Source organism: Protopterus annectens, chromosome 3.part0 (genome assembly GCF_019279795.1).
Source record: "Protopterus annectens isolate FY-2018-M chromosome 3.part0, PAN1.0, whole genome shotgun sequence".
In the NCBI taxonomy this organism is placed as follows: Eukaryota; Metazoa; Chordata; order Ceratodontiformes; family Protopteridae; genus Protopterus; species Protopterus annectens.
Window position 1 is genome coordinate 196223878 of NC_056731.1, and position 27257 is coordinate 196251134.

General features: G+C 38.8%; 1 protein-coding gene across 10 annotated transcripts in view; it reads left to right on the top strand.

The window, feature by feature from the left end:
* DIP2C (disco interacting protein 2 homolog C) overlaps positions 1–27257 on the top strand; it is a 2757794-nt gene that overhangs the window by 2590883 nt on the left and 139654 nt on the right. For all 10 annotated transcript variants that reach the window (XM_044064688.1, XM_044064689.1, XM_044064690.1 and 7 more), the window contains one exon: positions 11556–11613. In XM_044064688.1, coding sequence (XP_043920623.1) covers positions 11556–11613 — 58 coding nt within the window. The remainder of the gene's footprint in view (positions 1–11555; positions 11614–27257) is intronic.

Consider the following 27257-nt stretch of genomic DNA (forward strand, 5'->3'; position numbering starts at 1 on the left):
ACTTGTGGGAAACAAATACCTCATAAGGATTTCCACTCTTACTGCCTTCCTTGCTTAGGCCCAGACCACGACGTATCAGCTTGTCTAGCCTGTGCTTCCTTCAACCGACGGACGCTTAGACGTCGGTCGGAGTTTGCAGAGGAGTTTTTTGGTCCCGCTTTTGCATATAAGATGCCGTCGGAAAATCGCTAAACACGAAGCTACTTCTGTTTAATGCAGAACATCGCAGTTCCGCATTAAACAGAAGTAGCTCTGTTTTGATTGGCCCGTATACCGGCATACGGGCCAATCAAAAATCGCTAAACATGGAGCTTCTTGTGTTTAATGCAGACTCCGTGTTTTGCGATGTTTTGATTGGCCTGTATACCGGTATACGGGCTAGTCAAAAATCGCTAAACACGGAGCTACTTCTGTTTAATGCGGAACATCGCAGTTCCGCATTAAACAGAAGTAGCTCTGTTTTGATTGGCCCGTATACCGGCATACGGGCCAATCAAAAATCGCTAAACATGGAGCTTCTTGTGTTTAATGCAGAGTCCGTGTTTAGCGATTTTTGATTGGCCCATATGCTGGCATATGGGCCAATCAAAAAAAAAAAAACAAAGCGGAGGCTGCCCGGGATTTAAACCGGCAGTGCAGGACCCGGGATCAGGCTGCTGATCTCGGGACAGTCCCGCCCAAATAGGAACGTCTGGCAACACTGGGTGAAGTAAATGGTTAAGTGCAGGGAATCAGGCAAAAAAAAGGTGGGGCCTACAAGAGGAGGAAAGTAATACTTTTAGTTGTCATGGTTAAGCTTCTCGATGGTCATTTAGATTCTACACTTAGTATAGACCTTTGAAAGAAAGTGTTGAGGTGGAGAATGCACAGTAAAGGAGGATATCAAAAAGGCAACAAAGATGGTGATGGCAGAAAAGGCAAAATTTGAAAAGGTCTTAGCAGAAAATGATGAAGAGGAAATAAGGTTATTTTTTAAGTGTACAGCAAAAGGAAGGGAAGGAGGGACAGAGCTGGTCAGGCAGATCAAAGATGGGTAGGAGAACAAAGACTGGAGAAAGCTATTGAATGAGTACTTTGCCTCAGTCTTCAAAGATGAAAGCAAGGGGAGAGTGCCATGCTGGGAAGGAGATAGGGCAGAATGGTGAATTCAGTGGACAAGCCCAGGACAGAAAGGGAGTATGTGGGCTGGGAGCTGATTGCCCTTAAAAAAGGATGAGGCACAAATACAAGATGAGCTTCCTTCCAAAATACTCTGAAATCTGGCTAGTTTTTGGTAGACCCCCCTCCCCCACTTGCAATTTTCAGCAGGGGAGTGGACGACAGCAAGTATGGCAACTATGTACAAGGTGGAGAGCAAGGAAAATCTGTGGAACCATAGACTTGTTAACTTAATAGTGGTTATGGAGAGAATCTTGAAGATGAGTTTGGTAGTATGTCTACAGGGCAGCAATCTCCTAGATAGCAATCAACATGGATGCGTGGCCAAAAGAGTCTGTCTGCCAAACCTGGCCAAGTTTTATGACTGGACTACAGTTAAATTTGACAAGGGAGTAGCAGTAGACATAATCTTCCTGGACATCAGAAGGAACTGCATAGCTGTGTGGTTGAAGGGTAGGACACAGAGGGCTGTGTTGGGAAAGATGATGTCTGGAATTAGTAAAGTGACTAGTTGAATATCACAGGGGTCTGTCTTGGGTCCAGTCCTAAAGATTGTACATCTCAGGCATATCTAAGTGAAAAGAGAAGAAAATTGACTTATTTGCTAGTGATGCAAAGATAGGTGCAATGGTAGTACTCAGGGGAAGGAGAATAAGGAAGGATTTGGAAGGCCTGAACAAGTGCATAGACAGGTGGCATCCGAGGTTCAGTGTAGAAAAAATGCAGGGTATTTGTTTAAATCAAAGTTTATTCAGAAACATATAAGAGCAATAACCACATAAGATAATAAACAACCGTTTGTAGCATAGGATCCCAGCAAAGTAAAATCAAACTTCAGCCTTCATTGTACTGATTATCCTCGACTAAAGGGGGGCTGCTGTCACTTCAGTTATGCTATAGGAAGAATGCAATGTAATAACAACAGATTCCAAAAGTTGTTTCTAATGTTGAAAAATGATGGCTGAAGTGATCAAGAATAAGATCTGAAACCAGAACAAAGTGTTATCCCTTAGTAGCTTGTCTTGATTAAGGCAAAGGTGGCAGAACTTGACATCTAACAATTAATGTTACATCTGGCTGCTTGGGTCACAGTGGATCAAGCCCTGTTACAAGTCTTTTGGCTAAAAGCACAGTCCTACAAGACATGGTGGTTGTCTATCAGGTGCCTAATAACTTCCAGTATAAGCTGCCCCCCCCCCCAAACTGACTGCATTTATACCAAACGAGAGAAGTGATAGGTATAGAGCCAATTATATGCCATGAGGGCTATTGATGGGACATAGATGAAATGGCTCCAAACTATGGCTGATAGTTTGGCTCCAGGAGGGTGCTTGCTGCAGTTCCCCATGATGGGAGGAGATAAGTTGCAGTAATTGTTCTTGATAAGCAACCTTTCAGTGCCTGTAAATAATTAGTCAGGCCAGAATTTAAGTGTTTTAGCCATCCTTCTCCAAGGATTCAGAATAGAAATTTCTTAGTTCTGTTCTTTTAAAATTATTTCAGGCTTGGAGAGAGCTACACTTCAACTTCCAAACTTCTGAAGTTCTCTTTGTCACCAGAGCCTGGTTGTCAACTTGCATTCCTTTTTCCTTCTGATAAACAAATTATTTTGCCTCACCCTTTTTTCTTTCTTATTCAGAAAGTTCTGCACCAAGCTGTACAGTGTCTCCCCACAAATTATTTTGTTAGCCTTTTTTGTCATATTTGTTTCTTTTTGCAAGAACTACTTTCTTGAATAGCTAGCTGGTTGTTTCTGAACATGTTGATACAGACCCAGGTTCCCTGCTGCATATCTACCTTGAAGCTACAATTGTGTCTTCCAAGCAAGTAGCCATATTCAAATGAAATACCAAGAGAGCTGTACATGGAGCTCTTTCAAAGTGAAAACTGAAAGTGTTTAAAAGAACAGCAAAATGTTAACAATTTAGGCAAAATTCAGTTAACACCTAGTCATTACACTGCCTGGATGTCAGCAAAAAAAAAAAAATAAATAATGTTGAAAAATTGAAACTCAAAAAGAAAAGGAGAAGAAAAAACTCTGGCTGGGAAAAGCAGCTGATCAGCAAAAAGCAGTTCAAGTTTTCAGCTTTAGTATAGGAGATAGCTTACAGTAATTTAGAGGGTAAAATCAAATGCGCTCAGAAGGGATCAAATTAAGTAAGACTGGAGAAATGCAAGTCAAATGACAAAAGACTGGAGGGGCTTAGAAGAAGCTTTAAGTAGATATTCAAATGAGTTGATAAATTTGTACGAATTAGTGGTTGAAATGATGGAAAGACTGGTTGATTGAGACCTCAAGAAGTATGTAAAAATTAGTAGAGTTAGAAGCTGGAGCACACAGACAACACCTGAGATTTTCTGTCATGTCCTAGAAACTGGAAGGAAGAAATTGTGTTAATTTTATAACAGTACAAATAAGCAACTGGACTGGTATTCCTTAGGAGGATTTGTTAGTTGAGAAGGCATGTCATGTGTATGCTCCAGATCTGGGCATGAGAAAGCATTCAAGGCCTGTATTAGTAAAGATGCAGTCAAACCGATAAAATGAGCTAGTCCTGACAAAGCTTTGACAAAAGGAAATGTTTTAAAATTTGGGACAGCAGAGTGTTTGTGGAAGTTTAGTATTCAGTGTACACCAGAAAAGAGGCAGCAGCAAATTTATCTTTCCAATGTGTGAGATTCAAATTCATCCAGCTATCTTTAGAATACTTTTTCTGGAGCAACAAAGACATTTTTGGATGCAGAATAGGCCGAGTAGGAAAAAAAGTTTAGCCAACAAGCTGAAGGTAACTCTGCTTCTCATTCTTCTGACAGTAACAAAGCCAGGAGAGAATTTGCTAGTTAAACATTTTTCTTTGTTCCAAAAGAAAATGAGTGATGGAAAAAAAATGAGGAGCTGACTACAAGAATCAGGAGTACCTTGGACTTCACCCAGGGACCGGTATTGGGAGGATGAGATGATGAGGAAGAAGACCAACAATAATGTGAAGTTAATGAAAAATGAGAGCTATTTAAATTGCATTCCCATTAGATGTGGTTTAGACATGAGAACTGTGTATCTGCAAGAAATAGCTGAAAAAGAATGGAAGTTTGTGTTGAACTTGTTGGGGAACTCAAACATAATCCACAGTTTTTTGTCCTGTTCTTAATGTTTAAAAGTACAATGGAGAGACTGAAGAGGTAACTGTAAGGTTTTTGTTTTTATTAATACTTGTTTATTAAATTCCCTCATACAAATTATATGCTATACTGTAAAGCAGTTCTTTATATATGTGAAAATATTTTAAATGTAAGGTGGGAGGGTTATCAATGACTGTTTATGCTAGCAATAATTAAAGAAAGAAAGTAAGTTTTAACTGTAATGCATCCAAACTTTAAACTGTAATAAGATCAGAAAAATGGAAATAAACAATATAATGTTGTGATCTTGGGCTGCGGGGGTATAAAGTATTTTTCATAGTGTATATATTAAAATATAATCGTTCCCATTTTTATACAGGTGTAAGTCTCAACTAATATTTTTCATTTAAGATGTAGACCGGATTTTTTAAGCAAACAGTTTAAAAAATAAGAGAAAATATTAAAATCATTAAAATAGGAGTTCTTTTTAGCATTTGCAAAGTTGTTAGCAATTAATTTCCTCTTGACATCTAGTTTTTGGTTGAAGTTAAGGAGCAAAACAGGTGCAAATGGTTAGCCACAAGGGGTTTAACAGTCACTTTATGAAATAACTCTATAGGGTCCTTTCTTACATTTGCAAAGATATTAGCTGTTTTCCATTAGAAAATGCTTTCAGTTATAGATAAGGTGATATGTACAAGGAGTATTATAATTAGCATTTCAGAGGAGACTGGCAAGCAGTTTAGTCAAAATAAAAGTCTGAAATTGTGAGAACTGTGAATAGTTTTGCAAGTAGTTCCCTCCCCAGCAGCCTTATTACGTCAATGCATTTGATATAACAGTGCACAGTTTAGTTTAAGGGTAGTTAAAAGCTAAAGTTTAGTAAAATCATGCAGGTTGTTTTTCACATTTGAGCAGAGAATAAACATTAGGACAAGGATATAGTATCTGTTTAAATGGGAGCAGAATCTCTAACATATATTTCCATCATGATTAAACCAGACTTTAGAATAAGTAATGTTGGTGGTTGAAGCTGTATATTTGGTGCAACTACCCTTATGTGGGGGTAAACTCTGTTTTGGAGAGTGTATGTAGTTTTGTACATTGGCTGTGTGTTAAGAGATTAGGATTTAAATGTAGTTTGTTGAGTGTTTATTAAAAAAATATTGGAAAATGTGACAGTGATTTAAACAGAGATGGGAAGCAGCAGCTGCATCCAAAATTAGCCTACCAAACATTAGTGTTGTTTAGTAAAGTCATACTGGAGAACTGCAAAAAGGGGAAGAATTTAAGTATGGCATAGATTGACTATAAAAAAGCATTTGATAGTATCCCATATCCATGGTACAAGAGTGCTTAAAAATGTGCAAGATACACCCTACACTGATTGACTACATTACAGTGACCATGAAACAGTGGCAGATCACTTTGCAATTAGGCCATGATAAAAGGACAGATTATTATCCCAGGGATAAAAATTCAAAGGGGGATATCCTAGGGTGACTCTCTGCTACTATTCTTCCTTGCCATTAAGCTGTTTACTTAACAACTTAGGCCATGGCTACAATTTGGCTCCTAAAAAAACAACAAAATGTAAAGACTTATTTTCTCTTTGTTGATGATTTAAAACTGTATAGCTCATCAGATGAGAAACAAAGCACAGCTGCAGGTTGTCAAAACTTTTCAGATGATATAAGAATGTTGTTTGGTCTTGATAAGTGTGCAAAAGCAACCCTTAAAGCAGGAAAACTGCAGCACCAGGAAAACATCAGTTTGGGACAAGAATGTGATATAAAAGAATGTGAGCAAGAGGGAGTGTATAAATATTTGGGAACTGATGAATGATCAACAGTAAAACATGAACAAATGCAAACAAAACTTAGGAATACTTCAGAAGACTTAATTCTGAAAACAGCATTGACATCTAGGAACAAAATTCAGGCTATAAACCAATTTGCTCTTCCTGTCCTAACATACAGTTTTGGAGTGATTGACTGGCTCCAAAACTTGTTGGATAGACTATAGGAAAACAAGAAGGATGCGTCATGGTCTCCAAATGATTTATAAAAATCATTGTATACCAAGATTATATATTCCCCATTCCGAAGGAGGGATGGGCCTCCCTGAAATTGATTACATGTATAGATCTGCAGTCGTAGAACTCCACACATCTGCTGACCTCACGAGACCCAAATGTAGTGAAAGTTTTGAAACATGAGGAGAATAAATCTAAGATGACTTCTCTGCTTAATTTAGCAGAAGCCTATCAGCATCAAGCAGGAATGGAAATAAAACCAGAAGTAGATAAAAATCAGGCAGCAACTGAATGTGCCGAAAAACAAAAGAAAGAATATATTAGTACCACATGAGAAGGCAAGAAATGTGGAAAATGCATAAATATAATTGCAAGTATAGAAAACTCCTGGAAGAACCTCATGTTGATCAGGAAAGAACTCAGGAATGGTTAAGGAGAGGTGAATTCAAACCAAGAAATGAAAGGTTAATATTGGCCCAAGATAGTGGGCTATGTACACGTTGGTTTATAAAGTCCATTGAACATGTGGAAGAAACAGACAAATGTAGGTTTTGTAAAACAGAATTGGAAACAGTTGCATACCTCGTTGCTGGTTGTGACATACTAATGGCAGAAGGACTGTATACTGAAAGGCATAATAATGTGGAAAGACTGTTGCACTGGGGATTGTGCAAACATTATGATATTGAAGTGGCTGAAGAACACTGGAAACATGAGCCACAAAGCATCAGAGAAAATGATGAAATGATGGGATCACCCATTACCAACAGTTCAAAAGATAGATGCTAGAAAAACAGATATAGTGATCCAGGAAAAGAAAACAAAAGTAGCATTGATCATTGAAATCACTACACGCAGTGACTACAGTGTCTTGCGTACAGAGAGACACAAAGTCATATAATGTCAGGATTTGCAGGCAGAAATGAGGGCAATGTGGAAGAAAGATACCCAGATAGTTCCAATAGTAATAGGACCAACGGGTCTTATAAAAAAAGAGTCTACAATCCTATTTAAATACACTACCAATACATGTAACAAATTGCAGGAGGAATCATTCCTGGGCACATTGCTGGTGCTGCGAAAAGCACTTTTGGCTAACATCAAAGAGTAAAACAATGCTAGTTTCATGAACTTTAATCATACTTTGACTTAGGAATGGGGTCCATTCCTGTCATGTATTAGAAACCCAAACGATTTGGAGAAATTAAAAAATATATAATCATACAAAAAGAAGAAATAGATTTTGGAGAAATATCTATGAAGATTCTTTGGAACAACAAAGATGCTAAATGGGTAGAAGTAAAAGAGAGAATAAGAAGTTCAAATGTTCAGGATGTGCAATGGGATGAAATAGTGGCCAGAAAGATTGAAATAAAGTTAAGAAAAGCCTCCAATTCGAAAACTGCCGGCCCAGATGCAGTATGCAACTTCTGGCTGAAAGTGTTAACATCTTTGTTTGAAGGGTTAGCCGTGAGTAAGAACTATTTATAGGCACACCCCAGACAGACACCAGGCTGGTTGACAGGAAAAACAATGCTCCTACACAATAGTGAACCTGCAAGTTATCCTAAAAATTATAGACCAATAACTTGCCTTCCGACAACGTATAAACTATATCCCGGAATTGATGCCGACAGAGTTTGTAATCATTTAGAAGAAAACTTAATCGTGGCAATAGAACAAAAGGGTTATAAAAGAAAGTCATATGGTACAATGGCTCATTTGTTGTTAAAGTCATAATGGAGAACTGTAAAAGGAGGAAGAATCTAAATATGGCATGGATTGGCTACAAAAAAGCATTTGGCAGTATCCCATATTCATGGATAAAAGAGTGCTTAAAAATGTATAAGATGCATCTTACACTGAATTACATTACAGCGACCATGAAACAGTGACAGAAGACTAAAGGACAAATTATTATTCCAAGGATAAAAATTCAAAGGGGGATATTTCAGGGTGACTTATTGTCACCGCTGCTATTCTGTCTTGCCCTTAACCCATTACGCTGTCTACTTAACACATTAGGCCATAGCTATAATTTGGCTCCTAGTAAACAACAAAGTGTAAAGATCTCTCATCTTCTTTCGGTGGATGATTTAAAATTGTGTAGTTCATCAGATGAGGAACTGAAAGCACAGCTGAGAGTGGCTAAAACTTTTTCAGACGATATAAGAATGTTACCTTGTCTTGATAAATGTGCAAAAGCAACCTTTAAAGTAGGAAAGCCGCAGCACCAAGAAAACAGTTTGGGACAGGAATGGGATATAAATGAACTTGAGCAAGAGGGAGTGTATAAATATTTGGGAATTGGTAATGGATCAACAATAAAACATGAACAAATTCAAATAAAACTCAGTAAGGAATATTTTAGAAGGTTTAAATTAATACTAAAAACAGCATTGACATCTAGGAATAAAGTTCAAGCTATAAACCAATTTGCTCTTCCTGTTTTAACTTACAGCTTTGGAGTAATTGATTGGGCTCAAAATGTGTTATACAAGTTAGATAGGAAAACAAGAAGGATGCTTCATGCTTATCAAATGATTTATAAAAGATTATGTAGCCCACATTCTGAAGGAGCTGTGGGCCCCCACAAAATTATTACAAGTATAGATGTGTAATCATGGGAATGCACAATTATCTGTTGATGTCACAAGACCCAAATGTAGTGAAAGTACTTAAACATGAGGAGAAAAAGTCTAAGACGACTTCCCTGCTTAGTTTAGTAGAAGCATATCGGTGTCATGCTGGGATAAAAATCAGGCAGCAACCGAATGTACCAAAAAAACAACAGAAAGAATATAAGGTGAATGATCAGATAAGAAGGCAAAAAATGTGGAAAATGCATACTGTAAATATAGCTGCAAGTATAGGAAACTCTTGCAACAACCTTATGTTGATCAGGATCGAATGCAGGAATGATTAAGGAGAGGTGAATTTAAACCAAAAGATGAAAGGTTAATATTAGCCCAAGATAGTAGAGTACATACACATTGGTTTACAAAGTACATATAATGGAAAAAATGGACAAATGTAAGTTTTGTAAAACAGAACTGGAAACAGTCACACATCTTGTAGCTGGTTGTAATATACTAATGGCAGAAGGCCTGTGTACTGAAACATAATAATGTGGCAAGATTGTTGCATTGGGGATTCTGCAAATATTATGGTATTGAAGTGGCTGACAAACATTGGAAATATGAGCCACAAAGCATTATAGAAAATTATGAAGTTTATATCACGTGGGATCACCCACTACCAAATAGTTAAAAAAAATAGATGTGAGAAAACCAGAAATAGTAGTCCATGAAAAAAAAAGACAAAAGTAGTATTGCTTAATGAAATTGATATACCCAGTGACTACAGTGTCTTATGCAGAGTGAGACACAAAGTCATAAAATACCAGGATTTGCAGGCAGAAACAAGGGCAATGTGGAAGACGGATACCCAGACAGTTCCAGTAGTAGGGGCAACAGGTCTTTTTACAATCATACTTAGATATGTTACCAATACATGTAATTCCATACAAATTGCAGGAGGAGTCACTACTGGGCACATTGAAGGTGCTGTGAAGAGCACTTTTGGCTAACATCACAGATTGGAACAATACTAATTTCATGAACTTTAATCGTACTTTGACATAGGAATGGGGTCCATTCCCGTAATGGTATTAGAAAACCAAAAGACTTGGAAAAATTAATAAATATTATATTCATAAAGTAGTAGAAATTATTCAAAGAACAAAGCCAACAAAGCAGTACAGAAAGGAGATTTTACCAAAATAGGCGACTGCAAGTAGGAGTATAGAAAATAGGAGAGAGGGTGTAGGACTTTAATGGAGGAGAGCAGCAAAGGGACCAAGGTATTGGGCACATGTAACTAGTGAGAAATGCAGCAGTGTGAGATGAAGCTAAGCAGAAGTTTGAACTGCAGCTTACACACTGCCTTCCCTTCCAAGGATTGAAACAGAGTATGGACAAAGAGAAACAAATAAGCAAAGTAAAGCTGTGGCAGAGTTTTTAGTTGAGTCTAGAACAGAAACTGCTATTAAAAAGAGATAATTAGTAGGGCGTACAAAATATTACATGACAACTATTATAATTAATTAGAGGAGGTTAGAAAAGAATCTTTAGTGGTAAGAATGTGCAAACTGCATAGAAATAAGTGGGATGTGGGGTACCATTACAAGCAGATTATATACAGGAGGAGTGAGATTTATGCAAAGGCATGAACTGAGCAATTTATGTAATACTGATGTGAATAAAATTGTTAAAAAGAGATATACCAAGTGAAAATAACAATGGAAACATTAGTATTTTTTTATTTTCTATTCCTGTCGTATTTTAAAAAGTAATGATTAGGTATGGATGATTAAAAGAAAAAAGTGCATTCCTTTTGCCATGTAGTTGCCAGAATTCATATAGTTTCAGGCTGTCATGTTGCTAGCAATGCCACAAATTTATGCTTTTGTAAGGCAGGGAAGTTGCCCCATCCCTTTTTTTTTGGGGGGGGGAGCAACTGGCTCCAACTCAGGGCTCCTTATTTAGATATTTTTTTCTGAACTATCCAATATGTTAGTGGTGAGCCAAGGACACCTGAAATAGGGGGGGTTGGCATAATGGTTAAGATGTTTGCCTTGCAAACACAAGGTGCAGGGTTTGATTCTCACATGGGATAATTGGCTTGGCTTAAAATGAGCCACAAGGGCAGTTAGCCTAGTACTAATCTATGAACCTATGAAAGTCTTCTAATCATGACATTTACTGTACTTTTGTGGAAGAAATCCTTCTGGAATTGGAGGGCTCCTATGTTTGAACAATATGGTTTTGTTTGCTCCACTAATGTCTGATTCTGTATTATCAAAATACTTTTTTGTTTTTCAGTCGCAGCTGTCAGAGTTGTAGTTTTATGCATGTCTTTTGCCATACAATGTCTTTGATATTTTGAAGTCATGCATAGAGAGCTTTTGGTGGTTCTTATGAAATACAGGACTAGTAATGCCTAGAGGTAAATAGATGTCAGGATTTGTAGACAGCTGTAAGAAGTGAAAAACATCAAACATGCAAGCAGTGTTAAATCCAGTAGTTTTCATTATGAGACACATTGTAGAGATAGGTTGCTGTACAGGAATGCACATATCTGACATAATTGATAAAGTTGTCGCTTAAAGTTTTGTAAACAGATTTATATTTTATGTCTTTATTTGAAAATCAGTATACAAAATATGTCCTGTGTCTTACAGGGTGCGTTTAGTAGAAAGGGGATCACCTCACAGTTTACCACTTATGGAATCAGGAAAAGTAAGTAAATATTTTTGCATTACTTATTTGAAAGACTATTAATGGAAATTTTGGAAAGTTTTCCATTAGGGAAATGTTGAGGGACAACTATTAAACATGAACACATTTTTCTTGGATCCTACATGACTAGGCAGTGACTTTTTTTACATCCCGTATCAGCCGACTCTGTTCTCATTTGGCTGTGTATTCTCTAAACTGTGTGATAGCCATATGATTGTGTTGCTGAAGTCATATCAATAAAGTAGAGCAGTTACTTCCTTCTTTCCTACTACTGAAGAAGATCATACTTGTGTATACAACACAGACCAGTCTTCCCCATCTTACTTTTTACACATTATTTTCAGAAAAAACAGTAGGCCAGAATACGGGGAGGTCTGCACAAATGTCAGTCAGGTCAGATTAATGTTTTAGTATGATGAAGTCCTTACTATTAACCAGATGACCAAAGTTTGGCTAGTGTCTTGGGCACAGGAGGAGGCAGCTGGAGCAAAAAAATGAATGAGAATGTTTCAACTGCATGCCTCTGTCTTAGAGGAGGGAGAGGATTGTGTGTGTGTGTGTGTGTGTGTGTGTGTGTGTGTGTGTGTGTGTGTGTGTGTGTGTGTGTGTGTGTGTGTTAGGTCAGATGTTTCATGTACTTGCCTTTCTAAGAGGAGGGAGGGGTTTGTGTGTTGGTCCATGGTAAGTTTGAGCTGTCTGTGGAGGCTGTTGCACTACCATGTCTGCTTATGAGGGAGATTGGGCCTCACCACATTGGTGAGGTTGGCCCCTTTCAGACCCATGTAGCCTTTCACAATCATGCTCATGTTTTGGGCGTACATGTTGGAATATGTAAATTGTTAAAAATTCCAGCTGAGCCAACAAATTGGTGACAACTTATTTCCTAGTTCCCTTCCCTTCCCTCGATGACTTGTATTTCTGCTGTATCTACAGATTTTCACCAGGGTAGGCCGAATCCCCAGGTGCAGCAGCATTAGGTGGATAAGCCACTGATCACTCAAGGAATTTGGTGAATAAAAGCTTTGTGAGCAGCCAAGTGAAAGAATTGAACTGCAAAAAAAAAAAAAAAAATCAAACGTATAGCTCTCTATTATTTCAAGAAGACATTCTAGACTGAATATAAAATCTTGTAAAATCCAAGAAGAAATTTCAGTCTAATCCTTTTTATGTTCATATCATAAATGAAAACTGATAAAATGTAATAATCATTACTGAGCGTTTGTATCTGCATGAAGAAACGGATAAGTTGTGAGATGGCCGGTGTTGTGAATATGCACAGTTGGCCAAAGAACACTTGTCATGCAAGCTGTCAGGGTAAAAATCTCCATTGTCGCAAGGTGCAGTAACCTCAGAGCTGTATAAATAAAAGTGTGGGGTACTTCACTTTTGGGGGAAAAAATTAAAAAAAATAATTTTGTGATCAATATTAATGTTATCTCTGGAACTTATTTGATGAAACTAAGCAGGGATGTGAGGAGGCTTTATCACATTAAAAAAGTAATAATTTTGTGAGTGTTTCTGAAACTTTTCTACAGGCCAAACTGTGGGTTTGCCAAAGTCAAGAGTATTTTGTAGCTTTCATATGGTGATTATAATTTGACATCTTTATTGTTGATGGATCCCATGACACATTTCTAGGAATCATAAGGATTCTAATCTATTTGGGCCCAGTGGACAAAACTGAAGTAACAAACGTTCGTAGTATGTCTGTGCAGCCTTGCACCTTTTTTTGTTTGTCAACAAGTTGGCTGGAATTCTGTTTCATGCCAATTCTACTGTAGCATTATAGTCACAAAGTTTGTGTTAATATTACTGGGCCCAAAACAGAGTTCAGAGTAATTCCTTTGTCAGCAGTGTACTCATTGAGGTATGCAGATAACCACTTACTTTATATTTACAACTATAAATTTAACAATGGAACCAGTTAAGAATGTTGCCAGTAAACTCTGGAGTGGCTAGGTGAATGGTGAGGCATTTGTGACTTGGTGTCAAAAGCTGTGGCTGTTTTAAGGAACAGCACCAATACAACTTCCTCCTTTTTGAGGAGCTGACCGATATAGTCCCAGACAGACAAAAGGACCGTGATAACAGCATTCTCTTTTGCAAAAAAGTATGTTTACATTTGCTAAATGTGTTATTGAACTTTTTGTAATGTGAGACCTGAAGGTATGCCAACCGTCTGATAACCTCAGTTCAGGCAGGGCCAGTGCTAGCATGTTGGGGGCCATCAGCAAGGAGGATGTAAGGTGTGAGCATATTGCTGCCATGCCCCCTTTCCTTTACTTCAGTCCTCAAAGTCTGCAAGAAAACCAAATTATTTTTATTGGACAGATTATGAGTATCAAGTAAGCAGTCTGCAACAGTCTCAAAGCCTGTAGCCCCCCCCCCCCCCCCAACCTCTCAGCGCAATAATTCTGGACAAAACTAAAAAATTTAAAAAGGGCAAAGACATAAGATTAAGCAATTAAAATACTGGGCTTATGAACTAATAAAGATGTTAGAACAGATTTTGCAGTAGCTTGCATTGCTTGAACCAACATTTTTTTATGAGAAATAGACCAAAAATACCAGACAAACATTTGAACAGTGTGCAACATTCTCACAACCCCTACCATCCTCCTAACCTCTGAGCACAACAATTCTAGACAAAGGAAACATAATCACAGAATAAAGGCATGAGGTCTGGGATAGCTCTAAGCATTGCTATTATAAAACTTAGAAAGGTACTAGAATAACAGGGTATGCATTAGTATGAATTAAAAGATCAGTATATTCTGCAGAATTCTTACAGCCCCTAACCCCCTCCCCATGTCTCAGCACAATAATTCTAGATAAAGCCAAACTTAATACATAATATTAATGATAGTAAAACATTTTTTAAACTTATAAAGATAATACAACAAATTTTGCATTAGTGTGCATTACGGTAATGCCTGTACATTCTGCATTCTCACAGACCCTACACCCCAACCTTTCAAGACAAGAATTCTGGACATAGCCAAAAAGGATAGGAGAAATGCTAAACATTAGGGAAAAATGTTTAAAAATGCTTTTATAAAGTTATAAAAATGACCAAATAGGTTTTCTTGTAATTTGGTATCACTTTACTTCAATTCTTAGTTTTGCTAGAAAACCAAATTGTTTGGAGGGGCAGACCATAAATGTCAAGCAAGCAGTCCACAGTATTCTCAGTGCCCCATACCCCCATCACCAACCTCTCAGCACAGTAATTGTGGATGAAACAAAAATGAATAAACAAACAAATAAGACATAGACGGTAACATTAGGTATTTAAAACAGTGTGCTTATGAACTGATAAAAGTGCTAGAATAACAGATATTGCAGTAGCTTGCGTTGCTTGAACCAACATTTTTTATGAGAAACAGACCAAAAACACCAAACATTTGAACATTGTGCAACATTCTCACAACCCCTACCATCCTCCTAACCTCTGAGCACAACAATTCTAGACAAAGCAAAAAATAATTGCTGAGCAAAAGCAGATAGATTTAAACACTGCTATTATAAATTTAGAAAAATATTGTAGAACACGTTTGCATTCAAATTATATCTGTACATTCTGCAGCATTCTCACAGCCCCTGTCCCATCAATAGCACAATTCTGGACAAAGGAAAAAAAAAGGACAAAGGCATAACATCAGGGATTTAAAATATTCATCTAATAAACTTATAAAGATGCCAAAGCAGGTCTTGCAGTAGCATACATTGTATGAACTCACATTTCTTTATGAGAGAGAGAGATCAAAAATACCAGGCAGCTGTAAGGATGTTCTACAACATTGTCATATCCCCTTCTCCCCTCCCACCCTCTCAGCACAATAACTCTGGACAAAGCAAAAAAATATCACAGAAAAAAGGAGTAGCATCAGAGGTAGTTGTAAACATTGCTGTTGTAAACTTAAAAATACTGACATGAGGGTTTGCATTAAAACATCATCTGCAACTTTATTAGTCACTATCCCCCAACAACCAACCTTTCAGCACAATTCTGGACCTAGCAAAACTAAATAAAATATGAATATTCTTATGCAGTACTGACTAAAAGACTAAAATCTGGACATTAATTATCACACACATACACACACACACACACACACACACACACACACACACACACACACACATACATACACACACATACATACACACATACACACATACACACACATACACATACACACACACACACATACACACACACAAACATACACACACACACACATACACATACACACACATACACATACACACACATACACATATACACATACACACATACACACATACACACATACACACATACACACACACACACACACACACGCACATACGCACACACACACACACACACACACACACTCACACACACACTTTTTTGAACAAGAATTCTGGACAAAGCTAAAGTAAAACTATTTAAACCACAGCCCATCTCCACCACCCAATCCTCTTAGCCCAAGAATTCTGAAAAAAAAAATTCAATCCTCGTCTCCCTGTTTCATCAACCACCCACCCCCTCAAAAAAAATTAAAACTTACCTTTTCTGCAGTGGAAGGTTGGTACTATCCTGTTGTCACACTAAATAATTGTAGGTTGATCCAGGTTTGCTTCCACACAGACCAGTTCATCCCTTTTAATTTGTCCTTAAAAAGACAGTTTTTCAGACCTTTTAAAAATTGCCCTTGCAAGGGCAGTTAAAAATGCAGCTCCTTGGCTTGTCCCAGTGATTGCTGCTGGAAGGTTTTTTCCAAAGCCCTTAGCCTCCTCTCACCACCAGTAATTCAATGAATGATCTGCTGAAGATCCAAGTAGCAAGGCAAACTTTTCCTTGAAAAAACAGAGAACGGAGTGCTTGCAACATATATGTGCTTTTTTTTAAAGGCACTTGACACAGGAAGTATTTGCAAGGACCAATTAGGTCCTTGCTTTGTCACTTCCTTAAAGAAGGAAAAAAAAACACAACTTACTTCCCTGCCAGCTGCAATCAGTCAGGTCCTAGCTTCTCTGAAGCAGACCTGCTGGAGTTCAGCTTTCAGCAAACATCACAGCTTACAGGGAAAGCAATTAAAAAAAAATGTTTCACTGGTGCCATGAATTCTGTGATGCTGCCGTGCAAATGATTTGACCGGAACTGGGCAAGGAGGAAGGAGAAACCTGCGGACACCTCTGTGCGTGTTAGATGCATGTTGTCAGTGAGGGCCCTTGTATGTGGGGAGATAATTGGTGACCCCTCCTGCAGCTACAAAATAGAAAACCGCAGAACAACAGATGTATCACTGTTCTCACTTACAGTTTTTTTTTCCCTGCAGGGGCAAGCCCCGCCCTCCTTTCACCCCCCAGCATTCTCTGCTACTTAATATAGGAATTCTAGGAGGTTCAAGACTACTGTGTTTTGCAGCCATTATGCCTTCAAGACATCACCTAGAATGTGCTTCTCCTCTCCTGGGTAAAGTTACGAGTATCCATCCAGTTGTCCAGATCCTGTCTGAAGGAAGATAGTGGATGTCATACTGCTTTATCTGCAGGGGCATCTGTTTCAGAGGTGATGGATGTATTATGTAATGAATCTGACTGTCTACCTTGTTTTATTCGTCAGCTGTAGTAGGTATGGATACCTTGTTTTGGTGCTTGCATGACTGTTTGATTTGTGAAGGTACAATAGGTCCTAGGCCACACTGGGTTCCAGATTACTCAGAAGGCAAAGCATATGTCTCCCCTAAGGAGACTATAAGACACATAAAAGAGGAACAGTGCTTCTAGTATTTTCTGATAGCTTAGGGATTTTATCCCTGCAATTCTCTTTGTTGGGAACCACTGGTGTCTTTCCAGCTGTTTGATATATCTGGTGAGGAACATCTCAGAGGTGGTGGTGTATTCTACAAATGGTGTGATCAATGCTTAATACAAGGGGACCGTAACAATTTTCGATCTATATGATATTCCTTTGTCGATCAGCTGTGCCATTTTGAAAGATTTCCTGACAACTGTTGCAACATGATGAGCAAAGGAGAGAGAGTTGTCTACCCAAGTTCTCAGGTCTCTAACTACATTTTCATTTTGAAGTGGGGTGTTGTCAGTGCGTTATGCTGGGAGGGGTGGTTTGCCAAATTTAACAATGTTGCATTTTCCCATTTAACTTAAGCTGATGTTCAATACGCAAAGCATTTTAAGTGCAAGTTCCTGCTGAAGGGCTTCTTTGTCAGATTGAGGTTTGACAGTAGCTCACAGTTTGCTGTCATTCAAAAACTTGGTTAGTCTTATGTCTTTAGGTCAGAGAAGTTAATACCAAACAAAAGCAATTCCAGGACTGAGTCCTGTGGGATACCACTGATCACCTTCACATTCTCTGGCCTCTGCCCCTCTCAACCCACACTGTGTGGACTCTGTCTTTTAGCCAATTTTACCACATGGGGTCTATTTGTAACACATTTTGTTCATTAAACTAGCACGAGTAATGCTGTCAAATGTCTTGGCCAAATCAAGGTAGGCTGTGTGTCCAGTGTAACCACTATCAATAGCTTGTGTTTGTTTTTCAAGACGTTTACCAGGTTAATTAGACATGATCTACCTTTTATAAAATCAACTTGCTGCTGGTCTAATTAATGAGATTTCTAATATCTGTGTTGATCAAGTCTGTTATAAATATGTTCTGTAGCCTTAAAAATTATATTTTTAAGGTTGATGGGCCTAGAGTTTCTTGAAGTTGGTGAAAGGGCCACCTTTATGGAGTGACATCACCAGAGCTGTACACTATGCTTCTGGGACTGAGCCTGTAGATTGGCTCAGGTTAAATAACTTATTGAAAGGTTCCACTAAGGTATGTTTAATACTATATAACAGACATGTTATCTGGTCCCATGGATGAAGTGTTCTTAAAGGCCTTGAACAGTACTGTCAGTACATGCTGTTTAGTAATGATGGGGGTGATTGGGAGTTACAGTTACTGCAGGGCTTTTGGAAGTCAACTCAGGAATGAAATTTGAACTAAATTTAGTTGCTAGTGTATTGTCTATATCCATCAGGTCAAGGTAGGTTGTGCCATTTAGTATGAGTTCTGTACATTGCTGGATGTTTCTTGGTTTTCTAACTTCATGGGCTGCCTTAGTAGATCTAATATTTTTGTTCTAAAATTCCTAGTCAAATTCTTGGTATGTTCCTTGACTTGGGGTCTTTAGATTTATTCTGTACTCGAGATTTTTTCCTTTTATTGTAGATTTCGTGTACATGGACCACCAGGGTGGTTTGCTTTTAAATTTTCCATTGTATCTGTATCAAAATATGCCTACCAATTCTATACATTTATTTATGTGGGCATAAAACTCATTTTCAAATCTATCTGCTGAGGTGATGACTGGGATGATAAATTAATTTTGAGACATCATCATGCAGTTTATGGAGATGTGTATGCCTCAAGTCTTTGAATTCTGATATATTGGTCTCAGGAGGTTAAGATAGTTTGTAATGAGTTACTAGTTTATGATCTGACTTAATTGAATACTGAGTTACTAGTGGAGTTCTGCATGATGATGCATTGGTAAGTACCAGGTCAAGAAAATTGTGTCCTCTAGTTGGACTAGTGTCAACCTGTTCCACTGAATTTTTGTTTATGTAAAAACTTCAGTACATATCCTTTGTTAGAGGTGTAGATTCTCCAGTGAACTGATGGATAGTCTCCCAAAATGATGGAGTTCTTATTTATTTGGAGTTCATCCATGGCATTTTAAGAACTTGACATAAACTTCCAGGTCATGGAAGGTGCCCTGACTTTGTTTAGTATAATTTGGAGTTCAGTAAGTTCCATTTGTGTGTCTCTTAGAATCTGTCCAGAGGTGATATGGTCTCTGCTAAATATGAATCCATCACAGTTGCTGTGTGGTCTGAAGACATGGCAGATGCTAAACCTGGGCATTTAGACCATATTTGTGATTACACATGTATTGCAAATGAGGGAGTGCCTCAGCATCAGGTAGCTTGTCATTTAGACTTTTGACATTGAACATAGCTACCTTATTTTTTCCTGTTTTGATACTGATATGTTTGCTACATTGGAATGTTCATTAATTGAATTTTGCCTAAAAATGTCACTGTGGGCAGCAATAGCTGTAGCCAGTATGTGGAAGCCTTTAAATGAAAGGTACAGGCATCCCTTGCAAAGTGAGTAGGACTTTCAAGCATCTAATTCCATGCTAATGCACACTGGATCCCCCTAGAATACACTAACTTCAAGACTGCCATATCTGAGAGAAAAGGGAATGCTATGAGACACAATGATCTTAAACTTCGTGTAAATACACATTTTTACACATTCAGACTTGTTTTGAGAGCTACACTAATGAATCTGGGAATTAAAACTGATTAATCGTTTTGATCTTGACAGGAAAAGATTAAGCTCCACAAGTCTCAAGTCATATCCCTTTGCCTTCATTCGAGTCACTCTTCTGTTGGCTGTTCCCTGGACTCAACAGCCTAACGTTGTTTTCCTCTCATAGCCTAAAGAACTGCACACCATGTTCAGTGTTTGACCTGAGCAGAGTCTGTTATGGTTGAGAGCGTTCTCTCTTTACTTCTAGATTTATCCTCTGAGGGTACACACCAGCATTCTGATGGCTGCTCTTACTGCCCAGTCACTCTGCTCCAAGTAATTCAGTTCAGATGTGATCAACACCCACATAAATTTCACCTTCATCTTGATCATACTAGTGGTACTTTGTCCTGGGTGTACTGTTTTACATTTGTTTGCATTGATCCTCTTCTAGCCAGAGCCAGATCCAGCACTAGGTGGCCTAGACAGTTGCCTAGGGCTCGCTGGCAGGGGGGTGCTGACATTGTATTTTAGTTAAAATGTACATTTATTCTTTAAGGATGCACTCTGCATTGTGCGCACACACTTAACTTTCCCCATCCTTTCCGTTCTGCATGCTTCATGTTACATGCACACAGCCACACTGTGTTTGTGTGACACACACATACTTAAGTTTTCCTTCACCTCATCCACCTCTGCTTGCGCAGAATTCAGATGTGGAACAACTCTCTTCTGTTTACCTGCTACTCACACGCAATTCAAAACTAGAACAACTCTGCTGCTGCTTGCATGGAATTCAAATGTGGAACAACTCTGTCACTTGATTATTAAAGGTGCATATTCAAGGAATGTGAGTTTAATTGCATTTTCAAGGAATTGTGAGTTTTAGGGGAAGAGATGTTTACTGTTGCTCATACTAAATCTGTCTTCAATATATAACTGTTTTGTTTAGCAAATGGCCATCCGTATTTGTTCTATAGAATTTGTAAATAGTGATAGTAGCAGAGCAGGTAGCATACTTGCCTTTGGTACAGAAGGCTGTGGGTTCTACTCCCACACCTTGTAGATAGATTGCTGTTCTGCGGTGTCCTTTACGGTGGGATGGGTGTACTGCACTACTGAATGTATCCTCCTGTGGATGTGATCCCATATAACTTTGAAACTATTTTCATTTTGCCAGCTGTTCCCTATTGCAATATTACCAGCTTACCATTTTTTAATGTAACATAGGTAGTTTATTCTTCAAGGGTAGCAGGCACTGAATTTGTACATGAAACACTGAAATGTAAAGTTGCCAGTAGCAACCTCCTCATTAGTTACAGATCACTTTAACGTGGAATTATTCAGATTACTTTTACTTCTGCAGAGATTGTGCATATATGCTGGTATTAGTGGATTGTAATGACAGAAGCTTGAGTGGACTTTTGTGGTTGATTGTTCTGAAATGGGTAGTTTTGTCATTATTGGTTCATATGTTTTGTTCCATTGCTTACTGGAAAAATGTTCAAAGCTGCAAATTTAACACACACTAACAAGTGGTGCTGTATTATACAAAAAATGTAGTTTAATACAGTCAGGAAGGTGAAGATGCATGTTTGCCGGGTCCTAAACATGTGTGCAAGGGGCCTATAGTTTGAAAACAGCCCAAAGATAAACTTAGTCTGCCGCTGGCCAGATGCATTAATGCAATGTGGGTTTCAATGCCTTTTCAGTAACTGTGAGTTTCAAGGACAAATAAGTTTACTTCTCATGCTAAGTCTGTTTTCATTGTGAGACTGTATTGTTTTGTTTATCAAATGGCTATCAGTGTTTGTGCAATAAAATTTGAAATAGACGTTTTAAATTAAATCCAAATATTTGTAGTCACTGTAGAGGTAAAGAAGAAAATAGTATGTACACTGCCAGGTTTGAATAGTGTTCTTGGTAACTGGGGAGAAATAGCCAAGTATGGGATACTGGAATGGCTGCTAGGAGAGGCTGCTATGGGGGGACAGTCCATTACCCTGCCTAGAGCCCCATTTGACCATGATCTGGCTGTGCTTCTAGCACCTTGTAGCCCACTTGGTTATCCTTAAGTCATTCCTAAGAGTATTGCCACCATCCCCTACTAATGCCCATATGTTTTCTGTTATCAGTGATTGGTTCATAGTGATTACTAGGCTAATGTCCTCAGGGGGCCTTTTTAAGCTTATCCATGCTTCCCAAATCTATTTGACAAATTATGATACTCTAGGGTCACTTTAAGGGGTATACATAGGCTTGGGCATGAGTGGACAGGCATTTACAGGCTGCCTGACCAGGGATAAATTTCAGATTCCCTGTCCACAGCTCCAAGTTGCGCTTGAACTGGGTTAGGGAAGAACTCTGCTTCACATGGATGGGAAGCCTCTTCCAGAGAAGAAGTAATCTTTGAGACACATACCTGAGCTTCAGCATGTCCTAATTATGTTGCAGACAAGGTTTAGGTCCCTAGGTCATGTACCTCTGATGCTGTTTGTTTTGTGCATGTGCAACAGGTCCATCAGAGAGGGATTAGATGATGCTTTTTAGGCCAAGGCATAGATTGTCTTTCAGCAGTCCATTGAAAACTGAGTACAGGGATAGGGCTTTGAAATGGTCCATGTAGGACATGCTATTTACATCCTGTATTCTTTTTGTGAGGAACCTCTGTGTATACTCCAGTTGTTACATATGCCTGTTCAGATATGTACCAAAAAGGGCATTGTACTCAATGACTGGACTGATGAGGGCCGAGTATGACAAATCAGTTACATCCTTGGACCTTGATGCCACATTATTGCTTGTAAGTTGTGCAACATAGAATGATTTCTTTACTACCATAGACACATGATAGTCAAAGGCCAGGCAGCTGTCCACATGTGTTCCCAAATCCCTGATGACTGGGTCCACTGTTAGATATGTGTTATCAACATAGTAGTTTCCAGGGGGTTAGCAATCTTCTAAAAAGACACTGTTAAGCATTTCTTGTCATTGAGTTTTAGCATCTCTGGCACCAAATATTAGTCTGTGTCAGGCATTCTTGAATGATATTTTTGTCTTTGGGAGTGGTTCTGTGACTGCATCTGATGTCTGAAGGTTTCTTATTTCAGTGATAATTCTTTTCATGGCTTTGCATATGAGAATAGTCAGAGTTATGGATCTGTAGTTATCTGGGTCTATAGATGGCCCACCCTTTTGCAGAAAGATAACAGCTGATCCTCCATTCACTTGGCATAAAGCCTGTCTGGGGGCAGTGATTAAGTAGTGATTTTAGTGGTCCCAATCTGTCATATGTCATGCTGTTAATGAGGCATCCTGGGGTATTATTGTGGCCTATTGATGCAGTGATCATCTAGACCTGGGAGAGGGCAGTAAGTTATAGTCAAGGAGAGTATAGTTGATGACTGGGAGAGTCCCTAGTTATAGTTGAGGGAGTTGTGATTGAGGGTATTTACTTAGGGGTGTTAAGAGGAAGAGGGGTATAATATTGGAGCTAAATTTGTCTGCTAGTAGATTTGATATATCTTCTTGCTCACTGTAACTGACTCCATTTACAATTAGTTCATTACATTGTTGTACATTGCCTTTCACATTGTGGACATAGCTGAAGAATGCCTTGTGATTGTCTTTAGCCCAGGAGGCTGTTCTTACTTCAAACTTGGTTTTGTCTTTGGCAATGGATTACTTAATTAGCTCCCCCCCCCCCCCCACACACACACACACACACAGAGTTTCTTGTTTACATTGATGAGAGAGTTCTTACCTTCCTGGGCCTTGCAGTTTTCACCATGATTTTCTTCCTTTTCTTTTGCAGTCTGTTGATACTGGTATCTCACCACGGTGACTTAACTCATTCCGGGTAGGTGCAGGTTTGATCTATGTAACCATTAAAATGATTATACAGTGTTTTCATGTATAATTCTGTGTAGGTAGTGGTATTCCTAGGCTTTAGAGGGGCTGAAATATTGCTAGGGTGTCAATCTTAGGAAAATTGCTTTTGTATAATTCCTAAATGTTCGAAGGTTAGTTGAGGTCCTAAGTTTTATTTTTATTTAAAAAAGGAGGCAGCTTTATGGTCCAAAATAACCTGTGAGGACATTACACAGGGGGAATGTTCTCCCATGTTTGTGAGATCCAGGTCAAGGATCTTAGTGCCCTTAGTTGGTCATACAGACTAGCTAGTTCAGATTGTTTGTGTCTACAAAATTCAGGAATCTGTGTGCCTACATGTTTGGGGTCTGAAATGATCCCCAGTTATAGGACGTAGTTAAAGTTGCCATTCAATATGGTCTTGGGTTGAATGGGGAGTTTAAATATGTGTTTTGGGGGATCCTGGGTCATAGAGGGGACCTATAGCTTGCAGGGATGTGGTATGGGATTTTTTCCTGTGGTAATTTGGATGTGAAGAAGCTCAAGCATGCCATACTGTTTGACTAGCCTTGAGGTGTTTGTGTTTTTGTGTGAATCAAGACACCCCGTCTTTTGATCCTTCCTATGCAGTAGCTGGTCTCAATGTGTGGAAGGTATTATAGTCTTGCTCTAAACCATGCCTCAGTAACTGCACAGACATCTATATTCTCCCGGGCAAGGAGAGATTGCAGGGAGTGCAGTTTCCTGTTTAGACTCCTGACATTGAGCAGTAACACCTTTAGATTTTCTTGGGTTAGTTTTGTGATGTCAGAAGGTTTATCAGGTTGGCAGTGCCTAAAAAAGGCAATATGGGGGTGGACAATATTTTAACCAATATTCAAAAGCATAGAAAAGACAGGTGCAGACCATCTCTGACAAGGCAGTATGATTTGTCATCCTTATCCTCCCAGGCTGACAAATATTTTACATCCCTCCAACAACACCAGAAACTAAGCCAATTATTAAGGTCAATTGTCTTCTGTTCATATTGAGGTCTCATACTTGGAGAATGGTGCTCAGTGCTAGACTTATATCAGCTTCGGGCACACAGTCTGAGAGCTCTATCATATTTCTCTTCCTATATTCCAGTGAGGCACATCTCCAGTTATTTACAACCACGTGGACTATGACTGAGTCATACTGGTACTTGTGGATCAATGGCCTGAGTCCATACATGATCTGATGGATCCTGTGCTCTGACAGTTACTCTCTCCTTACTCATCCTGGTGAGTGAGACATCTGTATGCCTCATAATGGAGTCTTGTCAGACCAAAATATTGGGTTTTGTGGTGGTTTGTCTTATGAACTTAGAAGCTGAAATGCTGTGTGATATGGTAGTATCTGTCGTGGTGAATCTTGTTTTGGTAGAATGCTTTTGCGTTTGCTGAGGATACTTAAAGTGCAATACCAGGGTGGCCTTTGGGGTTTAGGAAGATTACGGCTAAGAGCCTCAGCACATGTCTGAGAGAGCCTTGCTTCCAGTGACATTGTGTAGCTACAAATTCTCACATACTGTATCAGTTTATTTAAGAATTGTATGGTTGTCGGTAAACATGAGACAATTGTTACATTGCTTCACGATGCTCATATCCACCAAACTGGCTGCAGAGATAGTAGGAAAGTGCATATCCATTGTTACAGATCCTTATTATGTGATCTACAAGGAGATGGTACAAGAGTGATTTACAACTGGCAAGCTTTGGCAAGAATCAAATCTAAGACTAAACTTGTGGGGCGGTGCTGTTCAACATGCAGACTAGTTGCTCTTTGTGCAACTATGTAGCAAGGAAATTTTTGAGGTAGTTTTATTGGGGAAATTTCATTTCTAAGTGCTTGTGTCAATACAGGGCACTATTAACTGCTGTTCTTTACCAAGCCTCAAGCAAATGTGTCAACTTTGTACAGGCTCAGAAAACCAGTAAACATGTTAAATAGTCCACTGACCATCACAGTACACACATTCTAAGGTTCTCTCTATAATTTGTTTTGGCACAGAAGAAGACCAAGCTACTCTTCCCTGCTGCTAGAGTGCAGACCTAACCCTTCTAACTTTAAATCATTGAAGGAGCCTGGAAATGCAGTAAATCAACTTAAACAGCAATCCAAGCTGAAAGTGCTGGAAATAGTCAACATTACAGAGTGTCTCAAGCTGACACTAAATTAACTTGACTGAACCTCATGGTGTTACCACTCAGTGCTCAAGAATGAAGACATCTGTGAAGTTACTGAAACATGATTTAGAACAGCAAAGAGTACCCCGGCAGTACAAGGTTTCTGTGCCTTCCACACTTTTAGACCAGTAGCTGCACAGAAAAGGGCTAAAGGAGGAGATGGCTCAATGTACACCAATAACAAGCATACCTCTAGGATGGTCAAACAGGATGACACACTAGAGTTCCTCCATGTGCAGATCATGATAGACAAAATCCAGTACCATATTCTAGCCAGTTGTTGGTCACCCCCATGTCTCAAGAAGTTCACGGTACATCCTCAGCCCTACTGGAGACACTTAACATCCAACCTAACACCCTACTCATGGGACACTTCACCTGTCTATAGACTGGGAATCTTACACGGCCTCAAATCTACAGGTACAGAGATTCCTGGACTTCATAAATACAAACATCCTTGACCAAATATGTGAATATGTGTACTAGAGGCTGCAGCATACTGGACCAAGTGCTTACAAATATGGCATAATGCTGCACCCCACCCCCCACCCCCAGTGTCTCATCCTGTCCTTAAAAATTCTGTAATCCCATTAAACCCAGTAACAGGAGCTATTCCAAGAAAAAAATACCTTTTATTAAGTGATAGATTGTCAAAATTCAGTGCCCCTCCAAACCCAGAGAACACTTGACATAATGATTTAGGTATTTACCTTACAGACACAAAATGCAGGGTATGATTTTCAGATGGGATAAGTGGCTAGGCTTAAAATGGTCCACATGGGCTGTATTGTTCTCAGAAACTCTGTACAAACATGGCATGGCTGCTTAGAGATTGCTGTACCTACCAAAAGTAAGCCTATCACTAGCCCTAGAAACAAATCACCCTGGTGGCATCCAAAATTAAATAGGAAATATGACAAAATGAAAGGTAATTCCCATTAAGATAAAAACTCTCTCATCAAAATAAATAGGCAACTAAGAGGGTTAATTAGGTCAAGCAAAGCCAACTTTGAGGTTAGGATAACCTCACAGGTGAAAGATAACCATAAGGCCTTCTACAGCTTGTCAGAAATGGGAGGGCAGCCACAGCAATGTGCTGAACTTTTGGTTAATGGTGTCACATTTACTGAGCCTGGCAATATAGCAAACCTGTTAGTGGACATATTTAGTTCTAACTTTAACTCCACGCTCACTCACAACCATCCCTTCAAAAATATAATTAAACGTACCCACCCCAGCTATTA